Here is a 27,347-nt window from a genome sequence, read left to right on the forward strand (position 1 = left end):
TCCCAGCAATCAGTACTATAGGGCTCTTACCCTCACTATGGTAACATAGCTATGGTAACACGAGGAACATATAGTTTCCAGAACATACTTCCCTCACTCCAATCAGAAACAGAAATGATGGTAAAGGAAATAGGGTGAAATAGAGTTAGATACTATCCAAAAACAGAGAAATAAAGGGAAGGGAAGAAAGTCTGGTTTAAAAGTAGTTACAGCAGCACAATGGTTATGTCCCTGGAACTTTTGGTCTGAAGATATGGGTTCCAACGTGCTTGCATCTTCACTGCTATGGCTGCCATTTTGCATCCAAAATTGTGTTCAGGCTATGTTCACACACTTCAATCTTGATTTCTGCCAGGTCCAGCAGCATTGACAATAGGACTGTGTGTTAATTATGCGGTGTAAACACGTGGCAATATCAACAGATAACACAAACTTGATCCAGCGGTATCAATGTCAACATCAATGCTCCGGTCTCCACCCTCTCTTTACCTTGCACAGCCGAAGTAGACAATAGCACAAAAGCTATTTAGAGGCTATTATATGTAAAAGAATGAGCATGTTCATTGCTCATGAACTTCCTCTGCCTGCTAGAGAATTATAAGGACATTTGTACTGCGATTTAAAACTAAATTCTGCAGTGGGGGGTCTTCCATGTGGTGGTCTTGGTTCTCATTATGAAGGATTTCGCTCATACCCTTGCAGCTAGTCATGGGTGCCTTAATCCCCATTGTGGTTGTTCTGCAGCATGACCAGTAGCTTTAGCAGAGGAGTCTGAGTTCTGTGAAGAAGATAGGAGTTTGGGCAACAGCAGGAAGCTATGAAAACTTCTCTACGCCCCAATAAATGGTCTCCAGGGACCATTCTTCCCACCTCATCCTCAACAATGAATAGGCCATCTTGCCAATCATATAATGCCTGGTCTAAAAGAGATCATATTGATTGCCTCTTTCTCCTCCTTCAGCTGCCCTCTACAGCCCCGGTGACAAGGGTAGTGCTCTCATAATGTCAATGCGGACTTCAATGAGCACCTCATAAAGGGTGAGAGATGTGAATGTAAAAAAAAGGAAAATACAGTGCTCTTGAACCAAGACACGTGCAACCCAACCAATATTGTTTTCAAATATTGTATGATCTGCATTCAAATTCTTCAAAGATCTCATTCACCTATATCTTTGCAACTTCCTCCAGCCTATTGTTTCGAGAGATGAGGCAGTTCAAAGTTAAAAATCACACAACACCAGGTTGTAGTCCAAAAGGTTTATTTGGAAGCACTAGCTTTTGGAGCACTGCTCCTTCATCAGGTGGTTGTGGAGCAGTGTGCCAAATGTTGTGTGATTTGGTGTTGTGTGATTTTTTTAAAACTTTGTACCCCCCCCACCCCAAGTCCAATATCAGCATCTCCAAATCAGGAGATGAGGGAATTACCCTCTGAGGAGAGGTTGAGCTGCCTGGGACTGTGCTCGCTAGAATTTAGAAGAATGAGAGGGGATCTTATAGAAACATATAAAATTATAACAGGGATAGATAAGATAGAGGCGGCAAATTGTTTCTGCTGGTAGGCGAGACTAGGATTAGGGAGCATGGCCTCAAGAATAGGGGGAGTAGATTTAGGAAAATGATGAGGAGGAACTGCTTTTTCCAGAGAGTAGGGAATCTATGGACTTCTTTGCCCAAGGAAGCAGTAGAGGCAGCTTTATTAAATACATTCAAGACACAGTTGAATAGGTTTTTGCATGGTAGGGGATTTAAGGATTGTGGAGATAATAGAGGTAGGAGAAGCTGAGATGATGGATCGACGGGCAAAATGGCCTACCCCTGTTTCTAATACTGTGAAAATCCCACTATGGTGCCTTCCATGGCACGACTGCAAAGAAGAGCAGCAGCGTTAGTTCCAATGTCTCACCAACATTAATCCCTCAGGCAACATCACAAGAACAGATTATCTGGCCATCATCATTTTGCTGTTTGCTGTGTAAAAAACAAAACTGTCTGCTGTGTTTCCTTGACTACAATTCAAAAATACCTCATCAGCTGAAAGGTGCCTTGAGATGTCTTGCAGTAGTGGCCTCTACAGCATTCATACTTCCTTCAACAAAGTCTTTTTCTCCAGGGTAGGGGAATCCAAAACCAGAGGGCATAGGTTTAAGGTGAGAGGGGAAAGTTTTAAAAGGGACCCAAGGGGCAACTTTTTCTATGCAGAGTGATGCATGTATAGAACAAGCTGCCAGTAGAAGAGGTAGAGGCGAGTGCAATTACAACACTTGAAAGACATTTGGACAGGTACATGGACAGGAAGGGTTTAGAGGGATATGGGCCAAATGCAGGCAAATGGGACTAGTTCGGTTTAGGATGACTGGCATGGATGAGTTGGGCCAAAGGGCCTGTTTCTGTACTGCATAACTCTATAACTCACTGGTGGTAACCATGCTTTCAGCTGCCCAGGCTGAATTTCCATATACTGCTCGCTGCTTATCTTCCCTTTTAAGACAATCCTTAAAATGTAACTCTTTGACCTTTCCTCATTTCTCCAGCTTTAGTTTCATATCAAATCTAATCGTGCTGTAAAGCACCTTGGGAATGTTACTAGCTTAAAAAGATGCTATATAAGTGCAAGATGTTGTCGATCATCTTCAAGAATTCTGGCCTGCACTTTGCTCCGTCCTCAAGCCCTGTAACACGGCAGCTCTGTTTCTGAACAACTCTTCACTTCCTCCTTGTGATTCATTAGCCTGCTTTGGTTATAACAACTTAGCTGTTGCCTTTATTATGGTCAATGACTTTTAAGAACTGTTATATACACCATTCACAACTGCAAAATCAAATTCTACGTCCAACTATAGCTTCATTATAAAGTATTAATCTTGCCCCATAATCATAATGTGATAACCTCCTGAAAGGCATTGATTACCTTTGCAGGGAAGAGTAAAGCCTTTGTCTGAGTGAGTGTGTGTGTCGGTCAATGACTAAAACAATGAGCTCCTTTAGAATTGTCAGGAAGATCAGCTGAAACCCAAGTGACACACGGGTGACTAATTGGTGTGTGTGCACCATGCGTGAAGATCCAAGCATGATATATTTAGACTTTAAGGACACCAGAACAGGAGAGAGATTAGTTGGTCCTGAATTATTTATTATCCATCATGATTTATTGAAAACTTTTTTATTTCGCAGTCAATAGCTACTCTGTAAATAGGTTACATATGTCTCTAGGCTTGGTTTTGAAGACAAGATTAGAGCTGCTAGTTATTTAAGTAGACAAAATAATCCAAGTCACTTGGGAAATAGGCAATAATTTTAGCTTCTGGGCTGACCACATGAAAAAGGAGGAAAAGGAAATAGAATTACTTACTGATTAGGAACTTTCTTATTGTAACTGATAATAGGACCACAATAATAGATGTAACTTTACTAAGTAGGCTGCACATGTACAGAAAGATCCCAGAGTACAGTGAGGAATTTTAAAAGTGGGCTGGTAAATTGAACAGGCAGTAAAACCACACCACAGTTTAAATAATTAAACAAGAGTTATTAGAGCAGGGTATAACTGTTTGTTGAAGGTTGCCATTATTATCAGTGCTGCAAAAAAGTAGGACTGCTGCAGGAACTTTTGGTACATATGAAAGCTGAGGGAAATGCAAATTCTGGCACTTCTGAACATTAATGAACAATGTCACTCAGAGATCAAAGGAATGCATGTTGTAGAAAATAGAATTCTCAGTAGTACAGTAACATTTACTCTTCGGAGACTAGTTAAGGTAATACAGTACTTGGTTGGTAGCCTGCTTCCATCCTACTTTACATCTGGCTTGTGAACACTTGATAAGGCTGGAGGTTAACCATAGGAAAAGGCTTCAGCTGACTTTCTTCTCCTTGATGACACTAAGGTTTCATCTCCCAAAGAAGACTAAAACCTGCCAATGTTTTCTTTCTCAGAGATCCTGCCAGTATTCTAATAATATTTACGCTGACATACTTGGGGTAAGTACAGAAATGAGCATTCTCTCCCAGAGAGAACAAAAACTGAAAATCTCCAAAATTCATTTTTCACTTGGAAATTTACTAAATAGGTAAAAATAATATGTGCATTTTTCAGGAGGCCACTCATACTAATAAAGAATAAAACTAACATATGTGCATTTATACACATCATGACCCCTGGATGTCCACAGTGCTTTATGGCCAATGGAATACTTTTGAAGATCTACCGCTGTTGTAACATAGGGAATCACATCTCTTGCATTGCAAAGTTTCACAAACAGCAATAAGATAACTGGCTAGGTCATCTTTTGAGATGACGCTGTTTGAACATTTGTCTGTGACTCAGGCAATACTCCATTCTGCTCTGAATAATGACACATGCCTGGTTATGTCCATCTGACAGGACAGACTTAATTGAGTGGTCCAGATTTTGCTGCCAACGCAATGAGGTTAATGATGATGTGGAGGTGCTGGTGTTGGACTGGGGTGTACAAAGTTAAAAATCACAAAATACCTGGTTATAGTCCAACAGGTTTGTTTGGAAGCACTAGCTTTTAAACCGCTGCTCCTTCACCAGGTGGTTGTGGATTATAAAATCGTAAGACACAGAATTTATAGCAAAAATTTACAATATGATGCAACTGAAATTATATATTGAAAAAGACCTGGAATTTTTGTTACATCTCTCATCTTTTAGATTGACCATGTTGGTTTCAGTTCTTTCATATGTAAATTCCAGAACCTTTTTTTAAAGTTACATTCTCAAGTGAACTTTAACAAAAAGGTACCATGTCGTCTCAGATAATGCATTGAAGGTGTGAGATGCCCTGTGTGAAACAGTCAGTGCCCCAATGTTCAGACGGATTCTATTTCTTAAAAAAAACGATGTTAATGATGCTTGCCCTTAATGTGGAAACAGTCCAGCAACTTGTAATAGAGAACAGATATTCAGGAATTATAAATTCCTGTCACAAGTTGCTGGATGACCTACACTGCTCCACCATAATCTGTGTCATAATGGCCGCTCAGCCTCAACCATTCCATAAACTTTGTGGAATTCTTGCACTTCTGCATTAATTAGCAGTGAGGGCTGCTACTCAAAATTACGTCTGTAGATGTTCAATGAGAGGATTTACACTTCTGCAACACCAAATCAACATCTCCAATCTAAAATCTACAACTTTATTCCACAGTTTAGCCGTTTCTGCACACCACTTATAAAACATTGATACTTATCCTGCTTGCCTTTCTTCCTCTCAAGCTAATCCTTTCCCTTTTTATTTCAATTTGCACACCCAATTGAACTCCCATTCACATAACTCCTTTCTCCACTCAATTCTTAAAACTTCAGGGGAAGGAGATAGACTATTAATCTGATCATTCACAAAGGTCCCAGACGCTTTGCTGCCATTATCAGGATGGACTTTCAACAACTTGTGCAACAAAACATTGTCAGATGAAGGGCAAGAGAAAAATTCTAACTGACAAGGCACACTAGCAAAATCTGGGCCAATTTACTCCAAAATCGGAACACTGACGTCCAATTTGAAAAGGTTACAGCAGAGGAGTAGAGTGCTGAGAATTTGTTAACACTATTACCTAACAGTTTCTTCAGAAGTGTTGTCATACTCGCTGCCACTCAAAATGGATTAGTATTTCTATCTAGCCTTGAAAATGTTTTCCATTGCTTAAATTAGCAAGTTCACAGCTAAATAGGAAGAGAGAAAGGCAGAGCTTTTTATGCTTTGGATATCCTAGGTTTTGAAAAAATAATCATACCAGTTGGGAGGACACCCACAAATTAGTCAGGTAGGAAAAGGCTCTTTCGATCAAAAGAAAAAAGGTAAATGCTTCCCGAATGTCTTGAGTGTTTAGCTAGTCGGTATGGCGCATTCAGACCAAATAGGTCCCCCAGATTTGATCCCTGTTCTGTCCTCAGTCAGAGATTGTACTTTGCGAGCAATATATGGCACTTTTGTTTGGTTCATTCATGAGAAATCGGGCATCACTAGCTAGGCCAATGCTTATTGCCAATGCTTAGTCGCCCTGGAGAAGGTGGTGGTAAGTTGCCTTCTTGAACCACTGCACTCACTGTGGGATCTATCATTAGATGATGAGAGAGTAGGGAGTAAAGCTGACTACAGGAGTTTCATCTTTATCTCTGTAGAATGAGACCATGCTGGACATGCCCACAAATACAATTAGTGAGGGATGTCAGTTTTGGCTCTGATGCCCCCACAGTGGAACAGCCCAGTGGCAGTCAATGTCAACATGCACATGTAAATCTAGCCTCTCAGGTGAAGTATGTATGGGGCAGATCCAAAGTACATAGAAGGATGAGTATTTTTATGTAGGGAACTTTTGGTGCTGGGAGAAGGTCTAGAAAGAAAGAGAGAAACGAGCTTGTGAAATCCCAAAAATCTGGAAAAATATAAACTCTTGGGGGAAAAAAAAGTACTGACCTGACTGAGCATTGGACAAATCCGCCTGTTTTAGAGCTTTTGAGCTTTCTGGAGACGTTCCATTCTTAGTGTGATGTTGATGAAACAACACATTGTAATGGTGCCTGTATAAACAGAAAGGAATATAACAAGACCAGTGTTTTTGATAATCCAATGAAAGACGTGCAAGGAGATTATTACAATTCATAGCAAACTCTGAACAAAGAGTACAAGGCATCACCTCAGGTTTTAATTAGTTATTGGCCAACTTCAGCACATAGTTGTTGGTTAAATGAGAGATTTTACAAAAGCTGTAACAAATCTTCTCTTGTATTGCTCAATGGCAAACTGTTTCCTTGGTCTCCTTCACCACAGTAAGCTCTGCAGATCAAGCAGGCACGCTTGTGAGAAATACTTATTTCAGATGTATCATAATGGAATAATAACCACAAATTTTAGTCTCATTTACTGTACATGAATTATATGTAGTTTAAATTGCAATTGAAACCAAGGCATATGCACAAATGACTTTACAGGAGAACAGTAACCCTAACAATATTGTAAGCTGTTTGGACTAGCTATTAGTCCAATCGTTTGTGCAAATCTGGTCTGAAAAGTCAAGTGTGACGAGCACTTAGTCCTTCAGGGGAAAACCATCTGGCATAACTATGAACAATGCCAAGTCCGGACTGAGATAAGTATAATCGAGGGCATTCTAGGTTGAGACAAGGATATTCATTGGCATTTCCATTTAAAGAAGTTGAGATAATTTAAAAGGAAGTGGTAGAAATGGGGAGGGGGAGAAAACTCTGGAAGCCTTTAGAAAGCCTTAATCCAATGTGGGCAAGCAAAGATTTCACCACCCTAAATAGGTCATCTTGCTTTATTTCTCACACCACAATTGCATAACACCCTCTAGTGGCAATCAGATTTAAAAATCACTGCAGTAATCAATTACTGCACTAATCAATTACTGCATTAAAACTTCAGCCAGTTGCATTACAATTTCAACACTGCCTCAATACTTAAGCAGATTTCAAGTCTATACTGTTATGAAATCAAAACAATCCCTGATCACATTCCATAAACAATAAGAAAATGTCCAAATAGAACTTTCAAACTCTCCTCCCTGGCATCCAAGAGTCAAGTTTTATTTCTTTCAGTAGTCCGTGTAAACATTCTGTATTATTCTAGTTCCTGCATGGCTAGTTTAAAAAGAGAACTAAATACTTAATCAGTTCACATGTATAAAAATAGGGCAAGTCTTTTCAGAACCTGCAATATTTAACATTATAATCTGAACGAAACTGTTTATAAGCAAGGGAATTGCATCTACGGATCAGATGTACGAACAGCAGCATCTAATTTATCATGCTACACTTACTTGTACTTATACACAGTGCTTTTAACAGAAAAATCCCAAAACACTTGAAGAGTGTAAGCAAACATCAGTTGATGCCGTGCCACATAAGGAAAGATTAAGAAGGAACAAAGAATAGCTTTGTCAAAGAGGCACACAGAGGCTGAAGCAGATCATTAGACACTTCAAGATGCTCCACCAATCCATAAAATCATAGCTGATCCAGTTGTGGCCTGATCTACACTTTCCTGTCTGCACCCAAGAACTCATCACTCCCTTGCCTATCATTTGTTAATCTAACTCAGACTTGAATAAACTAAAATTCTGGAGAAAAGAATTCCACGTTCTAATTATCTTCAGAGAAAAGAAATCTCCTGCCATGCCTTACAACCTCTCAAGTACGAGTTTCTCCACAAGGGGGAACATTCCCCCATGTTTCCTGATGAAGGGTTTTTGCCTGAAACGTCAATTTTCCGGCTCCTTGGATGCTGCCTGACTTGCTGTGCTTTTCTAGCACCACTCTAATCTAAACTCTGATTTCCAGCATCTGCAGTTCTCACGTTTGCCTAACATTCTCCCAGGTATCCATCCTTCACAGTCCCTTCGAGATTTTGTTGGTTTCAATAAGATCAACTCTCATTCTTCTAAACATCAATGGATATAGGCCTAACCTCTTCAACTTTTCTTCATTAAGCCTTTCATCTCAGCAATAAGTTGAGTGAACTTACTCTAAACTGTCTACAGCTCAGTATTGCTTTGATAAAGCTTCCCTTCCTTTATATTCTCATTCTCCTTGTAATAAATAATAACATTCCATTTGCCTTCCTAATCACTTGCTATAGCTGCATAGTAACCTTCCGGTGATATACGTACCAAGTCATCCACATCCCTTTGTCACTGAGTCCTGCAATGTCTCTTAATTTATACATATGGTGTTTTTTTCATATTGCCGACTAATAACCTGTCTAAGTTTCTTTGCGTACTCTCTACTTCCTCTTGACAATTTATTCTCCTATCTATCTTGGTGTTGTTGGCAATAAGAAAATGTCCAAATGTATTACCTTCTAATACATTTGGTCCAGTCACCTAAAACATTGAGATAGATTGTAAAGAGTGGAGGACACAGCACTGATGTCTGTGGGACTCCATTACTAACAGCCTGCCACTCTGAAAATTATCCATTTATCCCTACTTTCTTCTTTGAGATCTGACCAATCCTTTATTCATGATAATGTACTACCCCTTAAACCACATGCTCTTACCCTGTGCAGCAAACTTTGAAGTGGCATTTCATCATATGCTTTTTGGAAATCCAAATGCACCACATCTATGGGTTCCCCACTATCCACCATGATGTTACTTTGTCTGACACTACTTATTGCCTGATCACATGGTGGTTTTCCACGTACCATACTATAAATTTCTAATAATGGATTTTCCTCAATGACAAATATTTGGGGCGTGGAGTGCACTGCCTGCAACAGTAGTAGACTCGCCAACTTTACGGACATTTAAATGGTCATTGGATAAGCATATGGATGAGAATGGTAAAAACAATGACTGCAGATGCTGAAAACCAAATACTGGATTAGTGGTGCTGGAAGAGCACAGCAGTTCAGGCAGCATCCAACGAGCTGCAAAATCGACGTTTCGGGCAAAAGCTTTTGCCCGAAACGTCAATTTCGCTGCTCGTTGGATGCTGCCTGAACTGCTGTGCTCTCCAGCATCACTAATCCAGTATATGGATGAGAATGGAATAGTGTAGGTTAGATCGGCTTCAGATTGATTTCACAGGGCCGTGGAACATTGAGGGCCGAAGGGCCTGTATTGCACTGTAATGTTCTATGTTCTATTTGATTAACTGACCTTTAGTTTCCCGCTTTCTGCCTTCCTCCTCTCCTTGAATAAAAAGGTGCTACATTTCCTATTAACCACACTCACTGGGATCCTTCCAGAAACTCAAGAAGTTTGGAAGATTATAATCAACATATTTACTTTCTATCCCACCACTTCCTCAAAGACCCCAGGAGCTAGGCCATCCAGTTCTGGAGACTTGTCATCCTTCTGTTCCAATAATTTACCAAGCACAGTTTCTATGGTGTTGGTGATCATTTTAAGTTCATCCCACCCCTCCACCCTACCTTCTCTTGATTTTTTAAAAAACGAGTTTAAGGAGAATCTTAAATGCAGAACGAAAAGGTTAAAAAGAGCAGGGTGGAGAGGTTTAGGGAGGGGGTTCCATTCACTCATCGTCAACACAGCTAAAAATGGTACAGCTACCAATGGTGGAGATGGTGGAGTGATTGAAATCTGGCAGGTGAACTACCAAATAAAACTGAACAATATTCAGCACAACCAGGTTTCTGATAATATAACCATTAGAAAATTCCTATTTTAACCAAGTCACAGTTTCAATAAATTTATTAATGTCATTTCCTCAAAGTGCCTTGAATCATTCTCTCATGAAAACATTCTGGTTTGCAAAAAGTGCTACCAGTGGAAAAAAGCCACTTTTAGATTCTGAGCTTCAGTCAACCATGAAGCCAACTGTAGTTCCCTCTGGCTCAAATAGATTTCCTTGAGAGAAGCTAGTCTCCTCACTGCAGTGCTGAAGCAGAGCATCCAATGGATATCTCAATGCTGCACCAGATTGATTATTCACACCCTCAGTCACAATGCTCCTGTCACTACTCGTTTGAATTACTGTGTGTGTCAGAGAGACTGCAATAAGCCTGCCCAGAAGCTTTCCAGCTCAGCACTAATTCAGCAATGCTTTGAACCCCATGAACCAAATAAAAAATTTAATTTGGATTTGGATCAGAAATTGGTTCTGCAGGTCCAGCGTACCCATTCAAATGACAAAAGCAGCTTCTAAAATATAATCGCTGGACACGTGAATTGCATTTATCAGCTTGCTCAAAGGGCAGGATTCCAATCTAATGGCTGAACTGGTATCAGCATTTGGAAAAATGAGTTTACTAAGCTTATCAGTACGTTACCTAATAGCCAGAAAGTCGACAAGCAAAGCATCAAACACTTTGATAATACGGGAACTGCAGTGTTGAATTTTAGCTCCAAATTGTACACTGTCCTTATCCTGCATTCAGTTGTGATTCATGGTATCTGCAATTGTATCACAACAGTCAACACACATACGATAGCAACAGCCAATGCTGGAAATGGTCATTTACTGTGGAGAAAATGCTCTGTACTGATAATAGTCAAGCCTTTTTTTTAAAAGCATCGCTGCAATGACCAGAGCTCTGTTCTATATTGGCATATACATTTTCCATTACAGAGCTCTGAGAATTTATTATGACAATCATGCTCACTACTGTTCATCCTGAAAATTCTTAAAGGTAATTATTTCCCCCTTTTCAAAAAAAAATTCAAGAACCAGTCAGAGCTTAAAGTGCCCTTGAAGAATGGTGTCATTGCAATGAATCATAGACTGCAGAAGTCTTTTTGTCACTGTAATTTTTCCTCCAGTTTAGGCGATGAGTTACTTATGACATCTTCTGTGTTGAGAGAAAGGAAAAAAATTGCATTTGTGTAACACCTTTGACAAGCTCTGGTCATTCCTAATTGACAATCAGTGGCTAATTCCTCAGAGTTAAAAATCACACAACCCCAGTCCAACACTGGCATCTCCAAATCATAATTCCTCAGAAACAGTCATCTGAAGTTTTGTTTTCCCTCACAGGAAAGAACACAAAATGCGAAGACAAATAGAGCAATGATTTTTTTTTGTGCATCTTCTGACAGGTGGTTGCAGTGCGAGATCCTGTGGTTACAGACTATAATACAAGACACCTAGTGTTGCAATGGGGAACAAGGTTAGGATTGCAAATAAAATTCAGAATATTTTCCATTTCCAACACCCTTATAGAAATAGATGGTGCTCATTACATCCCCAAGGGCAGCAGTGACTCAAATATCTTACCCAAGTGGTCGTCTTCATGACGCTCAGTCTAAACTATGAAAATGTCTGCAGGCTTGTTCAATCATGCAGAACATTCTTGGCAAGCATGGTAATGTTCTCTCCTCATTCTCATGTATACACTTATTTTTATTTATTTGTGAGATGTGAGCATCTCTGACTGGCCAGCATTTATTTCCCATCCCTAGTAGTCCAAGAGTGTTGGTGAGCTGCCTTCTTGAATTGCTGCAGTCCACGTGCTGTGGGTTGACTCACAATGCCTTTTCTTTTGGGGGCGGTGGGGTGGGGTGGGGGGGGGGGGGGGTGGCGCGCGGGGGAGGGCTCGGATTCCAGTGGCTGTGAAGGAATGGCATTTTATTTCCAAGTCAGGATGGTGAGTAGCTTGGAGAAGGTGGTGGTGTTCCATGCACTCGCTGCCCTTGTCCTTCTAGTTGGATGTGATTGTGGGTTTAAGAAGGTGCTGACTGAGGATCTTTGGTCCGTATTGCATCTTGTAGATGGTACACATTGCTGCTATTGAGAGTTGGTGGTAGAGGATGTGGGTGCTATGTAGATGTAATGCCAATCAAGTGGGCTGCTTTGTCTCAGATGCTGCCTAACTTCTTGAGTGTTGTTGGAGTTGCTCCTATCTAGGCAAGTGGGGAGTATTCCATCACACTCCTGGCTTCTGCCTTGTAGGCGGATAGGCTTTGTGGAATCATAAAGCGAGTTACTCACTGAAATATTCCAAACCTCTGGACTGCTCTTGTAGCCACTGTGTTTATATGGTGAGTCCAGGTGAGAATCTGGTCAATGGTAACCCCCAGGATTTTGGTGGTGAGGGATTCAATGGTGGTAACATCATTGAATGTCAAGGGATGATGGTTAGATTGTCTCTTAGGTGTGATGGACATAGTCTGGTATTTGTATGGCATGAATGTTACTTGCCACTTATCAGCCCAAGGCTGGATATTGTCCACATGTTGTTGCATTTGAACATGGACTACTCCCCACTTCTGATCTTATGATGGAGGGTAGGTCATTGATTAGGCAGCTAAAGATGGTTGGGCCTAGGACATCACTCTGAGGAACTCCTGCAGAGATGTCCTGGAGCTGAGATGACTGACCTCCAACAACCAAAACCATCTTCCTATATGTCAGGTATGACTCCAACCAGCAGAGAGTTTGCCCCCGATTCCCATTGATTCCAGTTTTGTGAGGGCTCCTTTATGCCACACCCAGTTGAACATAGCTGTCAGACCTTATGTTTCAGTAGTGAAAAGGTGCCCTGCCAACAATTATGCAAGACAGTAGCCGAGTGGTTAACTCAGAACCCAGGCCAATATTCTGGGGACAGGTATTTAGACCACCTGGCAGAAGGTGAAATCTGAATTTAATTTAAAGAGTCTGGAATATGCTGTTGACTTAATAGCAATCACGTGTCTCCTGTCGATTGTCCTAAAAGCTCATCTGGTTCACTAATGTCCTTTAGGAAATCTGCCTGGTCTGGCCTAAATGTGAGTGGATCCACAGCAATGTGGCTGACTCTTAACTGCCCTCTTGGCATTTAGGGATGGGCAATAAATACTGCCAAGCAGGTACGCCCACATCCTGTGAATGAACAAACAAAAAAAGATAGAAAAGCTCAAACTGGATATCCTGACGTTTATACTTCTTAGTAATCAATGCTATTGTCTTCCTGGCAGCTGACTGAGTGAACCAAGGTTGGTAACTTCTATACCATTGTCTGGATCTTCATTCCCACAACTACATGTGCTCATTTGCTACAGAAACCCTTACCTGAGACTATTAACTGGACATTTGACCACTCCTTGCTCCCTGGGTGGTCTCTCATCCTTCATAAACCTGCACTCATTCAAAACCCACCTGGAAGTGAAGAAGTGCATCTCACTTGCAACACCAACTTTACTTCTCTCGACAGCTGCGAGATTTTCCAGCAGTTGTTAGATCAAGAGCAATGTATGTAAAAAAGTAAGCAAGGTTGAATTTGTGTCAGATATTTAGATTAGATTCCCTACAGTGTGAAAACAGGCCCGACCAGTCCACATCAACTCTCCAGAGTAACTCAACCAGACCAATTTCCATCCGACTAATGCACCTAGCGGTATGGGCAATTTAGCATGGTCAATTCACCTAACCGGCACATCTTTGGACTGTAGGAGGAAACCGGAGCACCCAGACACGGGGAGAATGTGCAAACTCCCCACAGACAGTCTCCCGAGGCTGGAATTGAACCTGGGACCCTTATGCGGTGATGCAGTGCTAACCACTGAGCCACCATGCCATAAGTGGGAGCACAGTCTACAGTTCTGGTACTCTATTACAGGAAAGACGTCGGAGCCACGAAAAGATTTGTCAAGTTGATACAAGGACAAAAGATGATGCAGGAAGCCTCAAAAATTGCAGCTTTTTCAGTCGGACATGGGAGGTAGAAGAAGGAATCTAATATACATTCTCAACAGAGAAAAACTTCAGAGAGGATAAATAGTAAATCAATTGCTTTCACTACCTTGGCAATGAAGGGAACAAACTGAAGACACTTACAAGAACAAAAGGGCTAGTTAGAACATTGTTTTGACAGAAAGGGTTATTAGAATATGGAGGCTGGAACTAGATATGTTTTACACAGCCTCCACAAACATGATGAGCTGAATACCCTTCTCCTCCACTGTACATCATTTCATGTCTCAATGCAAACCTTCACATAAGAAAATACTTGGACAATATGTAATGGAGGCAGATGAGTGATTGAAAATAAATTTTAAAAACCTACAGAAAAATTAGATTACCGTAGATAATTTGATACAATTAAGAGTGATTAGGAACAAAGTTATTGGAACATTCCAGATTATGGAACATATTAGTCTATGGTCATTAGACGTTAATATTTTTTACGGTGGCTGTTACATGATTTCAGACTTTTACTGAGTTTAGATTACAGGATGTTGAAGAAACTAAAAGGTGTTCAGGGAGATACAAAGTTGGAAATTGCTGGAAAAGATTAGCAGATCCAGCAACATTTGTGGAGAGAACGCAGATTTAATGTCCAGTGACCCTCTTTCAGAATGCAATAGAAGGAAGACGTGGAAAATTTAAAATTATAGATGTTCAAGAAGATTGAAATACCCATGCAGAACTAACTCAAAGTGTTGTTAGTCTGGTGGAAATTACAGAGGTTTAAAAGTACAGCGAGAGACAGAAATGTTTGGATACAGCAAACATGGCAAAAACATGGCCAATGACTTCTGCTCCTTCTCATATCTTCAGAATTCAAAATCAATATCATCTTCATATCTCCAAAATAAATTTTGATCTGTTTCATGTGTTCTTTTTGTTCCTCATCACTATTCAAATGTGTCCCAATTTAAACTATACAAAGTCATCTTGGACAGTGAAACATAGACAGGAAAGAGAAATTACTAATGATTGCGCAGTTATTAACAAATTCAATTAAAGTGTTTGCATTTGGGAGGCACAGTTGCCACCTCAGAGATCTTTGTGATCCATCATTTTGCTAATCCATTTTGCTGTAGATTAATGAGTAACCCAACTTCTAAAATGAAAGCACACCACAGATCCAAAACTGGTTTTAAGACAGAAAAAGCTATTTGCTTGTGTCAAAAGAAGCAAAAAGAGTTTTACCTCAGCACCATTACAGTCTCCACCCATTGTTCCTGCTGACTCTCCCATGGGTCCTGGGTAATCCAGTCTGAGGTCTCCAGAGCACGTTGAACCATTGCAACACGATGCTTTGCTGTTACTAGTCCTTTTTTCCCATATCTGTCATTAACAGGGGAAATGATACCCTTGATAACTTCATACAGTCCTGCAAATAAAACGGAAGAACTTCAGCCCCAGTTTGAATGCACTCACAAAATTTTGCGCCTGTTGACGTTCAGTTAACTTATTGTGTGAATATACTTTATGATAAGATATGTTTTCAGATTTATTATCTCTTTCCATCCATCTCTGTCACAGTGAGAATGAGAAAACATGTTCACTTTTTAAAAACGAAACATGTTTGAAGAACCAATGTTCTCTTTAAAAGTGAATGAATCTGTGTGGCTTCTTCTTTACCATTCATGGCCATTATTCTTTCTGCATGGCAACATAAGTACAGTATTTATCATAGGACCAGAACTGCATGGTGCCTTTTAGGCTACTGTACAGCCGCACACACCGCACAGCTTAGCAAGGACATTACACTTGAGCGAAGTTGGAGAACATGTTGTGGCTTCCTGAGGGATCAACGATGAAATTAGGAAAATTAGATATTGCCAGAGAGGTTTCGGTCGTGATAGCTTAGTTGGTTCTGGACAGATTTCAGCAGACTGAAACTCATGTCAAAGCCGGGGAAAATCCACAATACAAAGCCAATTAAATCTGCGGGTAAGTCAAGGTGGGTGTCATCCCTTCACCACTGACTACAAGCTTTGCTTCAATATGTAATTTACAATCTCACCCACCTGGCTTGGGTGTCACTATATAAAATACCTTCGATGAGCAGAGCAACTGAATGACTAGGCAAATGTTGCTCTATTTCCAGTTCCACATGTGTACCTCTGTTTGTTCACTTCCCTCGCCTTATCCACTCTGCATTCCCACCAATAATGTGGATGAGCTTAAACACATGCGCTCCAGAGAACACCGCCATAATCACAACTTCACAGGTTCATGTAGCAAGTCTCTGACAGCACCACGAAGACAAACAGGTAGCTTTAAAAAAAAACCTGCCTTGAAAATTACTCTTTATTTTCTTTCAATGAGCAGTATAACCTCATAAGAGCATGCACCCAAACGATCAAAAGATCCAAACGTGTTCAAACCTATCTATTTCAAACACATTGAACCCTTTCAATTCAAAGTCCAAATAAGAAAGCTCAACAGTAATAGCGATAAAGTGTTCATCTCACCATCACGCAAACATCAGCTAGGAAAATGGTTTACTTGTTAGTAGCAAATAGGGCATACCCTCAGAATATTCTGCATGATGCATTTCAGGGCTTCCCAAATGGTGGGTCTGGAAGAGGTTTTGGGGTCACCAGCCCCAGCATGATTTCTGACAGCCACAGGAGCCCTTTAAGTGCTTGTTTATTTCTTATTGGTGGGCATTGCCTAATTGACTAACTCAAGGAATGCCGATTGGCACCACCTTAAGCCTGAAAGGACAGGTGTCTGCTTTGTTTTTGGAGAAACTGAATTTTGATGAGGGGGATCAAACAGGAGGGAAGATGAGGAGGTGAGAGAGGGAAGATGGGGCCTTTCTCATCTGTTGATACAATGGACGTCTTTCTTCCTCTCCCTCATGGCTCAACTAAAGGATCTCTCCCTGTCCCCAACAACTCACCGCCCTCAATAACTCAAATTTCCACCCGGAGTCACACGAAGTCGAAGGCATTAAAATGGTTTCATACCAGTAAAGAATTTGGGAAAGACTGACATATTAATTCCGTATAGTTCAGATTATTTGGACAACAGGTTGCCATTTAAATTTCACAAAATGGCTCCTTTCCTGTTAGAGGGGCACAGTGGTGGACAATATTTCACTCAATGAGAATGGAAAACAGAGCACGATCAAGCACACTTTTGTCACTGGAAATAACCAATCATCAACTACAGTTTAATACCAACAAATCAAAAAGTACACAATTAACTGACTACATAAAAGAAGATGTTCAGTAGCTTGGTAAAGTTCACTTTCTAAGGATTCATTGATAGACATGAGCCTACAGGTTTGTAAGAATAATCTGCTGCACATGATACATCTTCAGGGCTGCACTGCAGAAATAAAAAAAAGGTCCAGGATGTCTGTGATTGGTACAAACAAAAAGAGAAAACTATCCTCACGCTAAAAGTGTGAGATAAAATTCAAAAGTAAAATGCTAGAAATACGCAATAGCTGCTCAAGAAATAAAAAGATTTAATATTATAATTTCATGCAGTTTCTCTTTTTTTAAAAAATCCAAAGCTAGTGGAAAAAATGATCATCTGGTAGTTCCAGTTCTGTCTGCCTCTCATTGTCATAGTTCTTCACCTGTCTGCTCAGCATTTTGTTTTTTGGTGAAATATGAAGGGCCAAGTCAACAAGGAACCATCTTCATCCATCACTGCATTAATTTATACTGCAGTGTAGGGTCAGGAGCTTCTGCCAGGTTGCACTGGAGTTTCTGGAACAATTTGACTGAAGTTAAGATAACCAGCAAGAGGTTGGAAGGAGGTTACTGGGATCCAGGAAAGGGGTAGGCGTCTGGGGAATGTTTTGATTTCAGTCGAGCTGGAAGATGGGGCGTTTGGCAGGGACACAGGGAAAATCAGGTAAGGGACACCAAGGGATGGATGGATGGAGTAAGGGTGGTAGAATTGTTGGAATCTTGTTTGGGCAGTGCATGCTCTGGTGATCAGGAGTATTTACATTATTAGATTAGATTACTTACAGTGTGGAAACAGGCCCTTCGGCCCAACAATTCCACACCGACCCTCCGAAGAACAACTCACCCAGACCCATTTCCCTACATTTACCCCTTCACCTAACACTACGGGCAATTTAGCATGATCAATTCACCTAACCTGCACATTTTTTGGACTGTGGGAGGAATCCAGAGCACCCAGAGGAAACCCACGCAGACACGGGAGAATGTGCAAACTCCACACAGACAGTTGCCTGAGGCGGGAATTGAACCTGGGTCTCTGGCGCTGTGAGGCAGCAGTGCTAACCACTGTGCCACCGTGCCACCCATTGGTATCACCTGAGGAACTTAGTGTTCCGTCTGTTCAGCCTAACTACAGACCTTGTGGCTTCGTTTGCTGAGGTGGCACCGCATAAAATTTACATTTGCTGTGAAAGTTTTATTTTAGTTTGTCACACTCCAGAAAACCCCCATCCCAATTGCTTTCCTTATTCACACAATCAATTCTCACTCAACTAATCCTTAATTAGTGCTTATACTGTGGAATGAGCCATTTTCAGCTAGTTACCATCCTGAATCATATAAATGAATATTTGTAAGGTAATTTGAAAAAGATTACATTTGAAACCACTGTCAGAATGCATTCATTTGTGGCAGATTGTGTGTGTTCAGTGATATGTAAATCTGTTCAAAAGGAAACTCAAGAGAAAAGGCAAATTTAAAGTAGTACAATTTGCATCTGGATTGCTGAGTGTGCCAGAGGTCGAACCAATAGCCGAGGAGCTAGATACCTTCTCTTATTTGGTCAGTACCTGGACTGCTCAAGGTAATCCATTAAAACAGCCTGGGAAAGGCTTCAGGCTGGAAAACATCACTGGAGAAATGGGGCAGGGATCCAGAATCAGATTCCAACAGTCTCAGTTATCTGTAGGAATAATAGGGTGGTCATGGTAGGGGATTTTAACTTCCAAACATAGACTGGGACTGCCATAGTGTTCAGGTTTTAGATGCAGAGGACTTTGTTAAGTGCCTACAAGAAACTTTTCTGATTCAGTATGTGGATGTACCTACAAGAGAAGGTAAAAAAAAACTTGACCTACTCTTGGGAAATAAGGCAGGACAAATGACTGAGGTGTCAGTTGGGGAGCACTTTGGGGCCAGCAACCATAATTTTGTTTGTTTTAAAATAGTGATGGAAAAGGACAGACCGGATCTAAAAGTTGGAGTTCTAAATTGGAGGAAGGCCAATTTTGATGGTATTAGGCAAGAACTTTCGAAAGCTGATAGGGGGCAGATGTTCGCAGGTAGAGGGAAGACTGGAAAATGGGAAGACTTCAGAAATGAGATAATGAGAGTCCAGAGACAGTAATGGAAAGGCTAGTAGCAATAGGGAATGCTGGAAGGCTAAAGAAATTGAGGGTTTGGTTAAGAAAAAGAAGGAAGCATATGTCAGGTATAGACAGGATAGATCGAGTGAATCCTTAGAAGAGTATAAAGGCAGTAGGTGTCTACTTAAGAGAGAAATCAGGATGGCAAATAGGGGACATGAGATAGTTTTGGCAAATAGGGTTAAGGAGAATCCAAAGGGTTTTTACAAATACATTAAGGACAAAAGGGTAACTAGGGAGAGAATAGGGCCCCTCAAAGACCAGCAAGGCGGCCTTTATGTGGAGCCGCAGGAGGTGGGCAGATACTAAATGAATATTTTGCATCAGTATTTACTGTGGAAAAGTACATGAAAGATCTCAAATGTAGTGAAATAGATGGTGGCATCTTGAAAAATGTCCAGATTACAGAGGAGGAAGTGCTGGATGTCTTGAAACGCATAAACGTGGATAAATCCCCAGGACCTGATCAGCTGTACCCTAGAACTCTGTGGGAAGCTAGAGAAGTGATTGCTGTGCCCTTTGCTGAGATATTTGTATCATCGATAGTCACAGGTGAGGTGCCGGAAGATTGGAGGTTGGCTAACGTGGTGCCACTGTTTAAGAAGGGTGGTAAGGACAAGCCAGGGAACTATAGACCAGTGAGCCTGACCTCAGTGGTGGGCAAGTTGTTGGAAGGAATCCTGAGGGACAGGATGTACATGTATTCAGAAAGGCAAGGACTGATTAGAGATAGTCAATATGGCTTTGTGCATGGGAAATCATGTCTCACAAACTTGATTGAGTTTTTTGAAGAAGTAACAAAGAGGATTGATGGGGGCAGAGCGGTAGATATGATCTATGTGGACTTCAGTAAGGCGTTCAACAAGATTCCCCATGGGAGACTGGTGAGCAAGGTTAGATCTCATGGAATACAGGGAGACCTAGCCATTTGGATACAGAACTGGCTCAAAGGTAGAAGACAGAGGGTGCTGGTGGAGGGTTGTTTTTCAGACTAGAGGCTTGTGACCAGTGGAGTGCCACAAGGATCGGTGCTGGGTCCACTACTTTTCATTGTTTTTATAAATGATTTGGACGTAAGCTTAAGAAGTATAGTTCGTAAGTTTGCAGATGACACCAAAATCGGAGGTGTAGTGGACAGCGAAGAAGTTTACCTCAGATTACAATGGGATCTTGATCAGATGGGCCAATGGACTGAGAAGTGGCAGATGGAGTTTATTTCAGATAAATGTGAGGTGCTGCATTTTGGGAAAGCAAATCTTTGCAGGACTTAATGGTAAGGTCCTAGGGAGTGTTGCTGAACAAAGAGATCTTGGAGTGCAGGTTCATAGCTCCTTGAAAGTGGAGTCTCAGGTAGTTAGGATAGTGAAGAAGACGTTTGGTATGCTTTCCTTTATTGGTCAGAGTACTGAGTATAGGAGTTGGGAGGTCATGTTGCAGCTGTACAGGACATTGGTTAGGCCACTGTTGGAATATTGTGTGCAATTCTGGTCTCCTTCCTATCAGAAATATGTTGTGAAACTTGAAAGGGTTCAGAAAAGATTTACAAGGATGTTGCCAGGGTTGGAGGATCTGAGCTATAGGGAGAGGCTGAACAGGCTGGGGCTGTTTTCCCTGGAGCATCGGAGGCTGAGGGTTGACCTTATCGATGTTTATAAAATCATGAGAGGCAGGGATAGGATAAATAAACAAAGTCTCTTCCCCGGAGTGGGGGAATCCAGAACTAGAGGGCATAGGTTTAAGGTGAGAGGGGAAAGATATAAAAGGGACCTTAAGAGGCAACTTTTTCACTCAGAGGGTGGTACATTAATGGAATGAGCTGCCAGAGGAAGCGGTGGAGGCTGGTACAATTGCAACATTTAAAAGGCATCTGGATGGGTATATGAATCGGAAGGGTTTGGAGGGATATGTGCCGGATGCTGGCAGGTGGGTTGGGATATCTGGTCGGCATGGACGAGTTGAACCGAAGGGTGTGTTTCTGTGCTGTACATCTCTATGACTCTACGAGTCTTCTTTAAAAGGACTGTAGAGTCTCCTTGGCTGAAAATCCAGGCCTGAAAATTTCTATTTACTCAGCTTAAGGTACCACTTGCATTTTTAACCACTTTTTCGATCTGCCCTACCAACATGACTGATTTAAGCACATACACCGTCGGTGTAGGTTAGTACTGCTCCTGTTAGAACTACACACATTATTTGTGTTACCTCTCCTTGCTCTTCTTTCCAAAATGTATTGTTTCACATTTTGTCGCATTAAATATATGCATCATTCTACCAACCCATCTACTCCGTCTTGAAGTTTATTGTGGTAAAATCCATTTTCTATATAATGGTTTGCTGGAAAATTTAGCAGCTGTGAAGATGGTAACATTAGGAGCATAGGATATCACATTGCTGGCTCCATTTAATTCTGCTTAATAAGAAAGACAAGATGCTCCTGAAGTGTCTGAAACAATTGAAGAGTCACTGAACAGCAGTCCAAGAGTGAGTAGTCAGAAAGATGGCTGCAAGAAGCTAATTTGGAGTCATGCTTTCAGACAGAAGCCTAGCTTTGTGTGAATTCAGGGGAACCCAGTCTCAGGAGGAGAGACAGACCCACTGGGAGATGAGTTGTTCAATGTGATTTAGAGCAGAGAGAGTTTCAAGGCCCCATCTCAAAACTAAAAAGTTTAAATTATTTGGTAAGAAGACAAAGTTTTAATGGAATTTGGTGACCTATTTGGCTGGGATGGTAGCAGAAATTTGCCTGTCTAGCCTGGGATTGTGATACTATCCCTAACCTCCTCACAGTTCACAATCATGTGTCACTGTCAAGTTCAGAAATTGCTCTGTAGTTCTGTATTAATATCTAAACTTAAGCTGGGACTCTAACACAACACAGGGAAACCATACTACGTACTTGGTAGGAAAAACAATTGTCTCTCACCACATTCTATTTGCCATTACTCAAGTGTAGCATCCACACTGCTACTACATATAATCTTTGACTTTGCTAACAAGCTTGTTATATGACACTTTTGCAGGCACCTTTTGGAATTCCATTCACACAACACAATATCAAACATTATCCTCAACTGCATCTGTTCTCTCAACAAAAGTCTATTGCAACTATTCCTCCCCAGAATGCACAGATAAATCAAGCCCCAACTCGACCAATTGCACCATTTGTGTAAATGTGTTGATTTAATTACCAAAATGTCCAATCCAACTCTTTTGTACTCCTGTCCAGAACATAGCAAACACCCACCAGGCTTCTTTGAATGATCTTAATCCACTTAGTATAAACAAAACTTATTCTTAAAACAAATGACAGCAACAAATTAACATTGCAGCTGTGTTTTAGGATTAAACTATATCACAGACACACTCTCACAACACAAAGAGAAAACTCTCTGCAGAGATGGTGTTTTCTTATAAAAACAAAGTCAAATGATCCAGAATGGCCAAAGATCCAGAAACTAAAGATGGAATATGGCAACTTCTCACGTCCACTTTTTCTTGTCCACGAAGCCGAACCTACCACAAAATCATAGATTGATAATATGTGTCCAGTGCTAATTCAAACCAACTTGGATTTGTGTCTCTATGAATTGGTCACAGTGCACTACTGGTTTTACCAAGTAATTTCAGTACTTGGAAACTCTCATCTTCCCATCTTCACTGAGAATAGGATTTCAGGAAAGAGACTCAACAGCTCAAGGGTGTCTCCTTTACTCAGATTTCTGGGTCTGTAAAAACAGAAAGGGTTGCCAGGTAACTGTTAGCAGAGAAGCCCCCAATCCTCTCAAAGCCAGGTTTTTCCAGTAGTTAGGGCAATAAACTGCATCTCTTAACTCCTTGAAAGTTTTGCTTAGCTGTTTCATCAAAGTCAGTGTTACAGTAAAAGAAAACAGGTAAACTACAGCACATAAAATGATTTGCTTCATTTTCAAAAAAATCACATATTAAAATCTTAATGCAGAAGACATTCAAATACTTCAAACTTTTCCTGTCCCTCCCAGATAGTCCTCCAATGTAATTAAATACTTCTAACAAATTCAGTCAACTAGACTTATCTTTAGCAATCAGCAGCAAGGTGGCTCAGTTGTTAGCACTGCTGCCTCCCAGTGCCAGGGACCTGGGTTCGATTCCAACCTCGACCAACTGTCAGTGTGGAATTTGCACATTCTTCCAGTGTCTGCGTGGGTTTTCTTGTATCTTCCACAGTCCAAAGATGTGCAGGTTATATGAATTGGCATGCTAAATTACCCATAGGGGACTGGGTCTGGGTGGGTTACATGTCGGTGTGGACATGTTGAGCCAAATGGTTTGTTTCTACACTGTAGGGATTCTAATTCCAATTCGATCTGTGCTGGTTTTCCATATAATTAATCTACAGTTGTCAGCATCCTTCCATCTATGTAAGACTACAGACATGCTAGAAATCAGTTTTACTGGAGTTGTGTGGGGTTGGGGTGTGGGTAGAATACAGTTGGGGGGAAAGATGCCTTTTTGCCAAGGGCTGAAGAGACCAGCCCATGAGGGTCAGGTTTGATCATGTTTATAGAATAAATAGTGGTCACTAGGTGCCATTGTATGTTGGTGTTTCTGGTACTGATGTCTATTCATGGCCTCAATATGCTCCCACTGCTAACTGGTGTCTCTTCAGGGCCTCATTGTGCTCTCACTGCTAATTCAGGAGGAGGCCTACATCACATTTAGAGAGGAGATTAGATTAGAATCCATACAGTATGGAAACATCCCTTTGGCCCAACAAGTCCACACCAACCCTCCGAAGAGTAAAACATCCAGACCTATTTCCCTATCCTATATTTACCCCTGACTAATGCGCCTAACACTATGGACAATTTAGTATGGCCAATTCACCTGACCTGCACATCTTTGGATTGTGGAAGGAAACCAGAGGAAACCCACACAGACATGGGGAGAATATGCAAACTCCACACAGACAGTTGCCAGAGGTGGGAACTGAACCCATGTTCCTTGTGCTGTGAGGTAACAGTGCTAACCACTGAGTCACTGTGCAGTCCCATTGGCAGATGGACATTAAACGCTGGCCTAGCCAGCCACAGTCATTCTGTATGTTATTTTTTTTAAAAAGTGGGGAAACTTGGTAGCTTTAGCCAGGGTCCCCTGATACCCAGAGGCACCCTCCCCTCCGGTCAACTTTTAGACTCATCACCTTGCCTTTCATACCCTGTACCCTCTGTCCCCATCTCACAGGGGCCTGCCCAACATAGCCCCGATAACAACCTGGGGTTACCATTACAATAGGCTACTCCTCATTGGAACTACCTGTAATCACAGCAGTGACCACCGTTCCCACCTTACACTGCCATGGTGACAGAGCTGTCAGCTGATTAGTCCCACCTATCTAAAGTGGAACTTCCTCTCAAGAGGGAGGGGAAAGTCTCATCTTAAAGTGCCTTAAATTAACACCACTCACAGGGGTAAACTGCTGTTAAGTCACTATGGTGGGTTGGGGGTTTCACCACCAATGTCTTAGCTGGGCTGTAACAGACCAGGCTGCACCAGAAATCCAGAGAACCCGAGCACATGCTGCTGCGCAGAAATCATTTAAAATGAAGAACCTCAATTTAAGGCTCCCATGAAATCAAATACCTCTTGAAGTACTGGTACGAATTAAGTAGCAACTGCTCTTTATCCACTGATTCATTTTGCTTTGTAGATTTTTTATGAATCACAATAACTATGCTTTATAGCTTATCTTTAATATGCGCTGTCAGCACATTGGTGAATGCAGTATTGAGAAAAGTCAGTTGAGTATATTAAATGCTGAAGCAGTTTGCGACAAGGGTTAATCCTATATCATATCTGCTTAACCCATGAGATACATCATTGTCAATTACTAGGAAGCTCAGACTTGCCTGTTGAAATGATCATTGCTGCAAAGAAGAAGTCTGATGATTACTAAATAGTTGTGGCATTTCTTCCAGCTCTCCATTCACTTATTACCTGCCTCAAAATCTTTCGTATTAAGTTATTCAATCTTCTTTCTCAGCTAGGAAGAGGATGCAGGGATCCCCGATGAAGGGCTTTTGCCCGAAACATCGACCCTCCTGTTCTTTGGATGCTGCCTGACCTGCTGTGCTTTTCCAGCAACATACTCATGACTGTAGAAAGAGGATGCACGCTGGCGATTTTACAAAGCATAACTTTTTTTAGATTAGATATATTAGACTAGATTACCTACAGTGTGGAAACAGGCCATACAGCCCAACAGGTCCACACCAACCCTCCGAACAGCAAATCACCCAGACCCAATTCCCTACCCTATATTTACCCCTGACCACTGCATCTAACCTATGGGCAATTTAGCACGGCCAATTCACCTGACCTGCCTATCGTTGGATTGTGGGAGGAAACTGGAGTACCTGGAGGAAGCCCACGCAGACACGGGGAGAATGTGCAAACTCCACACAGTCGCCAGAGGTGTGAATCAAACCCGGGTCCCTGTGCTGTAAGGCAACAGTGCTAACCACTGAGCCACCATACAGTGCAGCAACAACTTGCCCCAGGTCATGAAGTCAGCAATAGTGCAACCGATATATAGGCTATGCATGGCTAGCTCCTTGGTTTAAATTACATTTTTTATATGCTTACAATCTTGAAATAAATTATTGATGCCAAGTTATCTGGAACCAATGCTTTTGTCTTCCTTCCTTCTGCCCATCTGCCACTTTCCGCAGTCTGGATTTTCTTGGTAATGCTCTACATACCAGCTTGGCCTTTAACGTTGTCTCTGATCAAGGTCACGGATCATATGCCTATGCAGCAGATGGCACTTCGCCTCAAATTAAAATTTTGTCTCAGTAAAATGTTTGCAAAGCACAACCAAAGAATGTGTTGTCTCCTCTGCAGGAATAACAAAGTCTGCTTCAAGTCCCCTTCCAACTCATTTGCACTAGCCTGGAAAAGATAAGCTGCAATGCTTGGTAGCTTCAGTCTGCTGCCTGTATGCTTATGGGGTGACTTTAAAATAGACTGGACCTTCCAGTGGCACCAGTAAGTTGATTGGTTGGCACCCTGCACTAGTTAGGGACAAAGAATTTTTAATATCTACTCCATGGTGTGCAACTGGCTTAGCTGACCACAGATCTGGCTCAACAACGTCAAGTAATAATTCCTCTCCTTCTATGAGCACCTATGGGACTTCTGCAGTACAACAAAATATTCACAAGTCCAGTATTTCTTTCCAATATACCAACTAAAGCAAAACTGGGAGGTACCTGAATTAAAGTGGTAAATTCTGAGGGTACTTTGGACCTGCAGGAGAGATAAACAAGCTTTGGAAAAGAGTTCCTTTCAAGTATGCACCTATATGCTGCCTCTTCGGACATTGTCCGTAAGTAATCATAATCTCTACATGGCAATTAAACTCATCACCATACAAGCCATTGCTATTATGCGGTGTGATTGTTTAATAAACTACAACCTTCTCTAGAGGAATAAAGATAAGATCAAAACTGTTGACAAATTCGGATCTGAAACTGAGCTACCACTTCCATCCACTTCAATTGTTCATTCAGGCTTGTCGTGGCAATTCACAAACTCAGCAAACTGTTTCAATCTGAACTGAACTTCACATCTTACCATAACTAAAACTGTCAATTTTCAATTTTAATCAATGGCCCAAAGTTGATATCTTCTCTCCTCAATCACTGGCCTGACTCACTGTGCATTTCCAGCGTCCCTGTCATTTTTGATTTCCAGCAAGATTTTGATTTTTGTCTTTTTCCCACATTCACGACAATGTCTCCATCAATCCCTCATCTTTTCCATCAGCCTTAAATCATGCCTTCATCTTTTGGAAGT

The 27,347-nt window shown here is 41.3% G+C and overlaps 1 protein-coding gene across 2 annotated transcripts in view; it reads right to left on the reverse strand.

Moving 5' to 3' along the window:
- The window catches only part of nmnat3 (nicotinamide nucleotide adenylyltransferase 3), a 60,246-nt gene that overhangs the window by 16,841 nt on the left and 16,058 nt on the right, over window positions 1-27,347 (reverse strand). For both annotated transcript variants that reach the window (XM_072572814.1, XM_072572813.1), the window contains exons 3-4: window positions 15,362-15,545; window positions 6,441-6,544 (exon numbers count right to left, since the gene is read on the reverse strand). In XM_072572814.1, coding sequence (XP_072428915.1) covers window positions 6,441-6,544; window positions 15,362-15,545 — 288 coding nt within the window. The remainder of the gene's footprint in view (window positions 1-6,440; window positions 6,545-15,361; window positions 15,546-27,347) is intronic.

Source organism: Chiloscyllium punctatum, chromosome 6 (assembly GCF_047496795.1).
Source record: "Chiloscyllium punctatum isolate Juve2018m chromosome 6, sChiPun1.3, whole genome shotgun sequence".
In the NCBI taxonomy this organism is placed as follows: Eukaryota; Metazoa; Chordata; class Chondrichthyes; order Orectolobiformes; family Hemiscylliidae; genus Chiloscyllium; species Chiloscyllium punctatum.